The sequence below is a fragment of the Ursus americanus genome, chromosome 13 (assembly GCF_024610735.1).
Source record: "Ursus americanus isolate L20-20 chromosome 13, mUrsAme1.1.p, whole genome shotgun sequence".
Lineage (NCBI taxonomy): Eukaryota > Metazoa > Chordata > Mammalia > Carnivora > Ursidae > Ursus > Ursus americanus.
Genome location: NC_142139.1, coordinates 5160373 through 5172635, shown reverse-complemented (window position 1 = coordinate 5172635; position 12263 = coordinate 5160373). Strand labels below are relative to the sequence as shown.

The 12263-nt window shown below is 36.3% G+C and overlaps 1 protein-coding gene across 7 annotated transcripts in view; it reads right to left on the bottom strand.

Moving 5' to 3' along the window:
- SEC24B (SEC24 homolog B, COPII component) overlaps positions 1-12263 on the bottom strand; it is an 84918-nt gene that overhangs the window by 19007 nt on the left and 53648 nt on the right. For 4 of the 7 annotated variants that reach the window (XM_045799173.2, XM_087866390.1, XM_045799175.2 and 1 more), the window contains 5 exons: positions 8132-8316; positions 5356-5458; positions 3053-3179; positions 2346-2455; positions 366-478 (listed from right to left, as the gene is read on the bottom strand). In XM_045799173.2, coding sequence (XP_045655129.1) covers positions 366-478; positions 2346-2455; positions 3053-3179; positions 5356-5458; positions 8132-8316 — 638 coding nt within the window. The remainder of the gene's footprint in view (positions 1-365; positions 479-2345; positions 2456-3052; positions 3180-5355; positions 5459-8131; positions 8317-12263) is intronic. The other 3 variants (XM_045799174.2, XM_045799176.2, XM_045799178.2) reach the window with 1 other exon arrangement.

The window sequence follows — 12263 nt, the reverse complement described above, 5'->3', positions numbered from 1 at the left end:
ATTTTCTCACCAGGACATTTAAAACTAGTATGAAAAACTCCTTGCTCACATGAATTTCAGCTCTTATCCAGGTCCTCGATACCCTGGCCAGTGCTCAGATCTGCTAAGTCAGAGGAACAGCTGGAAGAAATCTAAATTCCTCAGCAAGTATTAAACATTTACAATTCTATGATTCAGATACCAAGTCATAAATTGTAGTAATCGAAGCAGCAGGACCCTTAGTCTGACATGGGCAAGAAGTACTCTTGCAGTGAGAGAGAAATGAAGTCAAACTGTAAATAAAAACTAACCCCATAAGTTGCTAATAAACATTTCACATTTATATATATTTGTACACACACATTATGAGTAAAAAGACTTCTTACTTGTCTAGATTTTCTAACAATGACTGGCACAAAATTGTCAAATATCCGGCTTCCACTGCATTATGAGATACATCTAAAACAAACAAGTAAACTGCAGGCTGAGGAGGACGAAGCTGAAAGGAATGAAAATAATGTAATTTATTTAGCAGGCACAGTTTCTTCTGTTTATAACACTATTACTACTGGGTATTTACTGAGTAAATGACACACAAAAAGTACACAAATAGGACTGACATTTTATAAGATCTTACGTGCTAATGAAAATGACATTCCTTTAACATTTTTCTTAGGAAGCTGGTTATAGATTAAGCATAATAAGGCAGTTGTTAGGTGCCCCCAGGTGGCTCAGCTGGTTAAGCGTCCAACTCTTGATTTCGGCTCAGGTCATGATCTCTGGGTTGTGAGATCCAGCCCCGCGTCAGGCTCTGCGCTGTGCAGGGAGCCTGCTTAAGATTCTCTCTCTTCCTCTCCCTCTGCCCTTTGTACCCCCCACCCCCTATTCGTGTGCTCTCTCTCTCAAAAAAAGGAGTTGTTACACAGTAATGGTTAAATAGATGGGCTAAATGTTTTCCTGATTGACTGCTGACTGAGGTATCTTTCAAGAAAAAAAATCAGCTTATTTTTTAATATGAACATCTGTATCTCTTTCGTACTCCAGAAAAACATTGTTTTTTATATTTATTTTTTAAAATCTGACAACTAGTTCTTGGGTTACCTGGTGGTGGCTAAATCTCAAGGGTTAAGTGCCAAGTAAAGGAAGTCCTTGTGATGGTACCCTAAGTATGTTAAGTCATTATCTGCTAGAGATGTATACTGAATACTGTATATTTATAGGTTAAATGATATGATGCTGGGATCAGCATTTAATAAACTCCAGGGTGGGTGAGGGGAGGGGGCACTAGGGTGGACTGGGGAATAGATTAAATATATTTAGAAAAATGCTGACAACTGTTGAAGCTTGGTGATAGGTAAGTAATAGTTCACGATACTATTATCTCTTTTTTGAAGTATGCTTGAAAATCAATGTCATAGAAATATGAAAGGATACATAATTTTTTTTTCTTAATATGCCAAACAAGGATCACATGGGTCATACGGCAAAAATTAAAGATTAACTTCTTGCTTCACCACTTCAACTAGATTAAGATCCTCAGGAGTCAGAACAGAGTTGGGAATGTAAGTAGTAAAGAAGGTAAGACGCTGAGAGTGAAAGTGCCCAAGAGAAAAAGTTTACTACAGTTCTTATGGAAACGGACAAGGAAATAGTAGTTACGCGGGCAGATGCTAAAGTAGACACAGAGGACCATAAAAATTACAAAAACAAAGAAAGAAATGGACCAAACAGGAATTTAATACACATTAGCTGTCTCTGTTCACCTTTCCCCACTAGCAACACCTTCCGTTTTTGTAGACAACAAAGATTAATAGTAAGGGTACTGAAGAAATGTAAGTTATTATAAATACATTTAAAATGAGTAGAAACAGTACACATGACGAGCAGAACTTAAGCCAAGAATTTGTTTTTATCAATGGAAAAAAGAAGAATGAGATCTTATAGTATAATTAAAGAAAAGGTAGAATCTGGTGATGAATCAGTAAGACGGCAATTATCTTTAAGAGCTTGAAAACTGCAGTTTTTGGCAAAAACATGAGTTTTTCTGTTTGAAGGTCTTAAATATTACATGGCAAAAGAATATTATATTCATTTCATGTCAGCAATCAAATTAAAATGGCAACAAACTGTAAACAGTGCTTATCATAAAACACTACTACTGTTTCTTAGTGACATAACTGCATTCTTCTAGGACATCAAGTAACCTTTACAAAGAGTTTTCTATCTGTGAAGTATAAACTTTCAGCATTATTTAAAAAAAATTCACACTGGGACAATTCAGAATTTCTCAAGAATTCATCTAACAGCAAATTATAAATGACCAATACAGTTATATCCCATGACTAATTTTTACATTGAGTAATTACCATGTAATCTGAAGAAGCAATGAACTCCACAGTTGAATTCTGAACTTCTGGTCGTTTATGAGGCTCTCCATAAGATCGAGTGAGGGGATTATACATAAATTCTTCAGGAACTAGGTAAGAATTAGAAATCGAGTACAAATTTAGTAACACAATTTGTAACTAAACAAGACATATGCATACCAAGAAATAAATACCTTTATCATCAATATTTATGTAAGGTTTACAATGGTTCTGTGAACATCTAACGATAAAAAATGCTCTTTGAAAAATATATCAAGATTAAAAAAAACCCTTATATTGTGAAATCAGGTGAGGAAACCAGGACACAGGCAACCTTGCTTCTTAGGCTTATGTCCTATTTATTATATCATATGACATGGAAAAAAAATCAGACAGAAACACAAATTTGAGAGCAATTATACTAAGAGGACCTAAGAGATAACTAAAGGGGATAACAGACAGACATAGCACAATTAGTCTACATGACCTTCATTACTTGTTTTGTGAATAGTTTTTTACTTTGCCCTTACTGTCACTCTCCTCATTATCAATCATCCCCAGGCAAGATGAAGTGTCCCTAGCCTATATTCTCTCCATTAAAAGTGGCACGGAAGTTTTTAAAGCAATGAAGAGAGAGACCAGATAATGACAAAAAATGTCAAAATGTTTAATATTAAACACACTTATTTTAAGAATCTGAAACTCACCGTCATTCACTCTATAGCACAAATTGCATTTCCATCTACGTTGATCAATGAAGGACACAAAAGGGTTGATATACGTTCGACAAGATCGGCACCTCACAATGGTATTTGATGTTATCACTGGTAATTGCTAGGAAGTAAAATAAAGACGCTGTAGCAGAAAAAGCACCTCAGGGAAAGAACGGAACGCAGACTGCTCTGCTCCACAGACACAACAGAAACCAGAACCGTATTTTGAAATTCAAGCATTTCCATAAAATCCAGTGACGTGCTGAGCAACACAAGCAGCTGTCAAGTTTTCTCCCTCTTTGTCACAAACCGTAAGATAACACCAAAACGAAGTCAAACCAAATGCAATCGAAGTTGCTGGCCGGTAAGAAAAGCGTGGTTGGCCACGAAAATAATGTCACCCGGAGCTCATCAGCTAGACTCCAGAAACCCCAGTGAGAAAGAAACACATACCACAGAGAACTGTCCCTGTGTTTGCTGCCTGACAGCACCGGCACCGAGCGCACGGCACCGCGCACTGCCAGCCACCACCGTCCTGACGGAAGCGAGGCCACAGGAACCAAGCACAATGTGCCTCTTAAAAGAAATACACGAAAAAAAATGTGTGCGTGTGAGAGTTTTAGATGACGAAAGGCAGAAGTCCTACCTAATTCTGAACGAGTTATTTTTTAAGAGGGTGAGAATATTACGGTGCTAAACTTAACAAAAAAGAGACCACTGAAATGCTGGTAATTTTAGTGATCTTTTCAAAAGTGTTGAGGGGGCAAAGATTACAAATTATGCTATATAAAAGCAAACCTATAAATCTGTTTTGGACTGCTTCAGAAAAAGGAAAAGGAAAGAGAAGGTTTGGGAAAGGAACTTTATATTCAATTTAAGAAATTCAGAAAATATAAAAAACACTAAGAAATCACATTTTATTCTATCTCCCTGAATTAATCCCTGATAACATTTTAGTATATTTCCTTCTGGCATTCTTTTTTCTATTTCTACATAAATATTTATATGTTTGTATTTAATTTCTTTTGCATATATAGTTTTTATTACATAAGAAATGACATAACACTTATGAAAAAATCAGGAAATACAATTAACTGAAAATGAGAAAATAAAGAATTGCCCAGAATCCAAAGCACAGAGGAAGTCACTGCTGCTAATTTGTGTATATACTTCCAGAAGGTATCATATATGGCATCTGTGTTTAGACAAAAATTCTCACCTATGTGTATGGGAAATTATCTTGGTTTAGAGATAATGACTGAAATAGTATTACAGGTGAGCAAACAGTATTTACTGAGTGAATAAATTCAAGGTATTTATTGCACATTTATAATTATTTTATTTTCTATCCACTCTGCTCCTTCTATGTATCCTAGCTAGTATGAAAGTTAGCTCCACGAGGAAGCTTATTAACGTTTGTATCCTCAGCATCTAGCATAATGGGTAAGTTTATACACATTTTTTTTGATGAATGAGAGCAAAAGAAACTCAGTAGCAATAAGAGGAGTAGAAAACCACAGTAGTAAAAAAAAAAAAATGTGAGGGAGAAATGCACCTTACAGAGTACAAATAAAATGTATCCGGAGAAACTTAATTTCTGAAGTTTAGAAATTTTAAAGATAACATATTTGCATAAAATACCAGAACTATATGTAAAAATCCAGAAAGCTTAGTATTAAACCAACAGACTGTGGAAGCTTAAGTAATGTTTTCATTCAACAGACCGGAAGCACCTGGACTGATTACTACAGAAGTTATTTGCTTCATACAGTTAGGAGCCAGCATACAGCTCCTCCCACCCCCAAGGACACCACTGCTGGTGCTCCCTTTATGTTTTAATAGACTCCCAAAGTTAATCTGTTATGGCCTTTCCAACTTCCAAACCTATTAATCTTTCAAAGCCCAGCTCAGTCCTCATCACTCACAGCAAACCTCTGCTACTGCACCCAGAATCACTTCCCATATCATACTCCTGGCCCAGGTACCTCGTAGAATTTGGTTAGGTACATGTATTAGTTACCCTGCACCATGGTTATCTGTTGTTATATCTTTGTCCCCTGTTAGATGTAAATTTCTTAGGGGCAAGGTCAATGACTTAGCACCTCTGGATTTACCAGTGCTTAGTTAGGGCCTGTCACAAAGCAGGTAGTTAGAAAATGTTTGCTGAGTTGAATTTGACAAAAATGATTATTTCGAACTTAAAAGATGAGAAATTTTCCAAGAAAATACACACTCAAAATACGCTGCACATAAACACACGTCAGCACCCACAGGTATTTTAAAATATGTTACTTTACCGTCAAGTCTCTGAAGGGATGTAACAACAATCCTAAAGGAAGCTTAGCTTTATTCAGCAAAGCCTGTGTCTGCGGAATATTTGTCAAAGTACACCGAAATGAACTGCAAGAAACAGAGACCACACGGACTATATTAGCTATCAAATATATATATATATATATATATATACTATCGATAGTTGTAGATAATCGAGAGAATTTAAGGGCATAAATGAAAATCATCTGGGTACGTTATATAACCATAACTAGGAAGATTCACATTACGCTAAGCAGGCATATATGCAATATAGGTCAACAAACCTAAATAAAGCACTCAACATTTTCATGGTGGAAAAGTACAACACATTTGGGCAAAAACATTATCACTAGCATGTAGAACATGACTAGAAGGGAGTGAAGAGGAACACCAAGTGCACAGGAATACCTCTGTATCTTTAATAATGCTGTTTCTGCTTTACTGCCCATTTTTCACCTGCTGAAACTCCTTTGATGAGAAGCAAAGTATTGCTTCTTCCAAAATCACCCTTCCCTCTGATCACAAGTCAGAAGCAATGCTGTCTTCCCCTGTGCCCTGAGATCAGTTTATGCTTCTATGGTATCAGTCGGCTTTGCTTTAGTTGGTTGTATATCCTGTCTTTTCCACTTGAGATCAGTGATCACTTTGTCCTGTGTCACCCTAGCACTATTCCTCTCCTAGAGAAAGTGTTTATAACTTACTAAGTACTCATGTAACTTACTAAGTTGTAAGTTAAGATCAGTAGACATAAAATCAATAAAGGAGCAATCAAGGAGGTAAGCAGCAGCAGTACTGGAAACCAGGAAAGGATTTTAAGAAGAGAGGCTCATAGTATGTAGAGACATTGAGATTTATTTTGACTCCAGGCTGGTGTTGTTCCTTGAACACTAAGATGATCCCTGCTTCAGGACTTCTGCATTTGCTGTTCGTGTAGCCTGGCACACTTGCTTCCCAGAGTCACGCGGTTTGCTCTCACACTTCATTCAGATCTCCACTCAAATGTTAACTCCTTGGGAAAACCTGTGCTGACTCCTTAGAACAGCCAACCTCCACCCTCACTACTCCCTACTTCATAGTACTATTCTGACGTTACATTATACAGATGGTCCCTGACTTACATGGTTAACTAACTTATGACTTGTTGACTGTTCATAGTATGCCCTCCCTAACAGGATAAAGGTTGCAAGAGAGTGGGAACTCTATTTGTTTACTGCTTCATTCCCAGCATCTAGAAACAGTGCCAGGCCCTTAACTTAGAAGGCATTCAGTAAATATTTATTGAATAAATGATGTATCTTTTTATGTAGGCACAATTATTATTCCTGTTTTAAAATTGACAGTATTGAAAATTTGTTCAGAAGATTGCAGAGCCTTATAGCTACTTATCAGTGGAACCATGGTAAGAACCTGAGCCTAGCCAACTGTAAAGTCTACACTCCTAAATACTCTGCATTGTTATTTTGGTAAGAGAGAGATTTTCACAGAAAAGACACAACTGAGTAGAAACATACACCATCCACTACCTATGGGATCTCTTCATACACACACACACACACACACACACACACACACACACACACACACACACTAAATTCACCTACTTAGATTCCGGAATGCCTAATCTTTCAAAATAGAAGGCCAAAATCCACACACTCATAGACCTGAACTTACATTCACAGAAATGGGCAGCTGTTCTCCTGTTAGGATCAATGACTGTATGTTTTCATGGCAATGATCTTGATACTGCCTTAGGCACTGATTGGGGGTTGGTGGTAGTGTATGGCAGAAAAGGGGGAGTCCTTGGAGCAACTCCATTTTCTGTTTTCTGTACTGGAAATCTCCATAAGATTTTGATTAAAAAAAGAGAAGCTTACAGTTTTTTAACAAGCCAGGAAACTATTGCCTTAATAAAGGAAAATACTGGCTATAAAGAGGAACACTAATTCTAGATGCAAGGAAGCAGACACATGTTCTGTGAATCAGAGTTTACTTTATGAGGGACAGAAAGATGTTTCCTAAGACGCATCTGGGTGCAGAAAAATACCCTACTTTTAGGGGAAAGAAGTACTGAAAGCAAACAACAAAGGAGAACTCTTGGTTCTGAAGGTCCCGCGAGGCGCGTGACATTGTTAGCTCATCCACCCAGAGGAAACGCCAGGGTTTGGTGGCCACCAGATGCAAACTGTCAGCTACACTTCTCCATGAGGGGAGGAAATATTCAATAAAGGAAATCCAAATTTAAATTTGGGCTGGATAAATAAGCCTGGGGGTAATGGTCTTCGCATTCTATGCTGCATGGGAAAAGAAAACTCAGAGACAAGCCATATAAACCTGTTCTTGGGATTATGTAAGTGCAGTCAGTGTCCTTTGCAAGCAAAGACTGAAGGCATACATTTTTAAAGATTTCACCTTATTTGAAAGGCATCAGAAATTATTATTGGTGAAAAGTAAGGAAAAAGAAAATTAAGACAAATATAGTTAGATCTGGGTTCCTGAAATCCTTCACTCAACTAAAAAAAAAAAAAAATTCTCCTGCATTAGGTAATAGGGAATAGGATTGATGGAGACAGAGATGGAGGCAGGAACAGGACCTAAAATGAATTTTACAGCTAGAACTTCTGTGTGAAGTAAAATGGAAAAGTCCCCATTAACAAAACTTCCAATCAAGGAATTAGTATCATATCACTTTTACTAGTTTTGGAAGTCAAACATTTCAGACAAAGTATATTACTGACTAAAGATCATAAAATGAATACTTACTCTGGGCTACAGTTTAATTTTTTGAGGTCGACATTCAGGTTAGGTACAGGAGCCCAAACAGGAGTCGTAGGTAAAATATTCCTCTCCTGGGTAAGGTCTACAGGTCTCAGACTTTCTGGTTGTGGAGAACTCTGAAGACTCAGTCCTCCCAGACTGGAGGACAGCTGGTTCATACCAGGGTACTGCTGAAAAAGCAAACAAAACAAACAAAAAGAACAATGTAACAAGCATGAATACAATATACTATATTATATATAAGATTTTAACATACAGAATAAGTAAGAAGATAAGAAAGTTTACCTTGTAAAAATTTATGGCTTGGAAATAGAATGATTTTAATAGGGTAGTTCAATTTAAAGCATTCTTGAAAAAAACTCAAAGAAAAATAATGAATACGTTTAAATCTCAGCACAGTTAAACCTGACAACAAAATTTCAGCAATAATGCTTCTCAGCATCAAGAATTTGGTTTCTGTGACTACAGTTCATACTGGAAAGGCAGGATAAATGCTTTTGTTTCCAAGTTTTTTCAATGGTCAATTTTCAGAATAATGAATTGATGCCATAAAAATGTACTATTATGTTCAACGACTTTTGCTTTGCTTATTTTTTGTTACGTTTGTTGTATTTTTAGTACTGTTATGAATTCACAGCCTTCTATGAACTCAAAGTGACTTAATGAATTATAGTTGTTCATTTTGATGCTGAAACTACCCAATTTTTGGCCAGTGAAAAAAGACAGATTATTTAATAAATGATAGTGAACTCAAGAGCTATTCTTGGGGGGGAAATGAGTTTATTATTTATATTATGAGCCAAAATAAAACCTTAAATAGATTAAAGAGGCAAAACTGAAATTACCTAAGAACTAAAAGAATGGATAGCTGGAGTATTTCCTATTCTAAGGTTGAAAGGATCTTTTAAAGGATACAAACAAAGGTAAAAACAAATGAAATCATCATATGGGGGCGCCTGGGTGGCTCGGTCGGTTAAGTGGCTGCCCTTAGCTCAGATTATGATCCTAGGATCTGGGATCGAGCCCCTTGTTGGGCTCTCTGCTCAGCAGGGAGCCTGCTTCTCCCTCTCCCTCTGCGTGCCTCTCCCTCTGCTCGTGTGCTCTCTTTCTCTCTCACTCTGTCAAATAAATAAAATATTTAAAAGTAAAATAAAAAAAATAAATCATAATATGACTATATAAAAAATAGATATTCCTTCAATGTCAAAAAAAATACCATTAAAATTTAAAAACAAATGTCAAGATGGAGGAAAAAATTGCAATATATATTAGGCAAAAGGTTAATATACTTATTATAGATGGCTTTTACAAACCGGAGGACCTGAATAATGATGAAAGAATATGAACTGGGATTTCAGTAAAGAAACATAAATGACTAATAATTATAAAAATAATTCTTGGTGGACTTGGTAATATAGACGAAAGGGCATTCCTATACACTTTTACTGCCTGCTGGATCACTCCATGTAAATGTCTACTAGGCATTTTAACCTGACATGGCCAACTTGACTGCCTCTCCTAGACCCATTCGTCTCTTCACCTTCACAGTAAATGCACTACCCTCTACCCGGTCGCTCTGCCAAAAACCTAACAGTTATCCTTTAGGCCTTCCTTTCTTTCAACTACCGTAACAAATCCATCCATATGTCAAAGGATAGACCTTATCCATCCACTTTTCATTACCTTCACCGATACCACTTTAGAACAAAGCACACTCATCCATTTCCGGGATAATGGCAAAGCTTCCATTTGTCTCCCTGTTTCCATTTTTGTCTTTTCACATACTTCCATCCCTAATCTGTTCTTCACACCGCAGCCAAAATGATTCTCTAAATAATGTAAGTCACATCTATCACTCCATTACATAAAACCTCCAACGTCTCCCCTTTGCACTTGGGATAAAATCTTAAGCTTCTGACTATGGTCCTTGCCCACCTCTGATCTCATTCCTATTACTCTTTCCACTGCTGAGTTCCAGCCACACTGAGACTTTATTCTTGCAACATGTCAAAGTTGCTCCTGTTTTAAGTCTTTGCATGTATGCTTCCTCAGCCTGAAATCTCTACCCCCAGAGTCTTCCATGCCTGGTTTTTCTTGTTATTCAAATAGTAACTCAGACATAATTTCTAAGGTGAAGGATTTCCTGACTATGTACTCTATATACCAACCCCAGCAATTTCTTCAACTTGTCTTACTTCACAGCACTTGTAACTATTTGAAATTATCTCATTAATTTATTGATTTACTTATTTTGTCCCATCGAACCTGCCCTCCCAACAAATTTCTGAGAGTGACGATTTTGTTCACTTAGGCTCCTCTTTTATCCCTCAGTGCCTAGAGTAGTGCTGTCACATACTAGGAACTCAGTAAGTTTTTACTGAATGAATAAATAGAAATTCTCAAGTCTTGTAAAATTAGGTGCTTTGATTCAGTAATTCCACCTGAAGAAATTTCATGTAAGGAAATAATCAGATAAATGCATTAAAGTCTGTACATGTGTGTGTGTATAAATGTTGATTTTGACAATTATGCCCAACAACAATAGACTGGTTGATTATAAAACATGGTCCTATCAGATGAAAGATATCTAAAAAGGTTTTGTCTTATGCCATTAAAGGAATAAAAGTTTCTAAAACAATATCCCTACTTATCAACTTCTTTTGTTTGTTTAAGCCATTAGGATGACTAGTTTCTTTACTGGCTTTTCCCCAAAAATATACAGCAAGAACCTTGGAAGAACAGACTCCAAGTGTTGCTGTTTACATTTTGATGGTGGGACTATTGCTTAGTATTTATTTTCCTCTTTTTGCTTATCTGCAATTTTCTACAATTGATCACGTCTTTTGTTGTTGTTAAAAAAAAAAAGCACTATATATATATTATTTACAATAGGCAAGATACGGAAGCAGTCCAAGTGTTCATCGATGCCAAATGAAATATGCCAGAGAAAGGCAAATGCCACATGATTCCACTTATATGTGGAATTTAAGAAACAAAGCAAATGAACAAAGGGGAGAAAAAAGAGAGAGACAAATCAAGAAACAGACTCATAACCATAGAGAACAAACTGATGGTTACCAGAAGGGAGATGGGTGGGGGGATGGGTGATATACATGATGGGGATTAAGGAATTTACTTGTTGTGAAGAGCACTGGGTGATTAAAATAGAAACTTAAAAAATATAAGAATAAAAAATAAAAAGACTTTTGACTCAAAAAAAAGCACTATAAAGCATTACATCTGGCTTTTCATATATTCACTAAAATATTTTTCTAATTTTAATTTTCATTTTTTTTAAAATTTTCATTTAATTTTCATTTTTTAAAGACTTGCTTATTTATTTGAGAGGGAGAGGAGAAGCAGACCCCCTGCTGAGCGCGGAGCCTGCCACAGGCAAGCCTGAGATCATGACCTGAAGCGAAACCAAGAGGTAGACGCCCAGTCGCCCCTAATTTTCATTTCTTTAAACATCAACTTTCTCCCGTTTTTCAGGGTTGAAAAACAAATTTTAATTTTTCTTCCTCAAAAGCCAATTATTGGGGTTCTCTACTTCTTAATAAAGGTCATTTCAAATGAATAAAAACAAAGAAAGCCCTTAAGAGTTCAGAACCCTCTCACTGGGTTATACTAAGTACAACATTTAAAGGCATTTCAATTTCATTATAAAAGGTTGCTTAAAGCTAAAGTAAGCTATTCTTATCCTAACTAGGACTTCAAAAATAAATGGCTTCTTTTATTTTTTTAATTCCCCCTCCCCTGCAATTTCAGAGTTCTCGGTCAGATTTGAAAACACTTTAAAACAAGTCCTTGGCAACCTCCAAATTATTCTTGGTGACCCTGATATCCCTCTGGCCATAATTGTGGGACCAGAAAGGCATATAAAAAGTCACCTCTAAACGGCTTCTTTTAAAATCAGCTTGCTAATATTAGATTAAAATCTATAATCTTTTTTTAGTAGATAGGTAAGAATTTAAATGTACATCCTAGCTGTGTGTTTAAATAATTATTCTTCACTGACCCAAAACTAATACCCAAAAAACTATTTTAAATTCAGATTAAACAAAAACAAATTGCTGCTTTGTAATCTTCCTTAGATACATATATCAAGTATGACTTT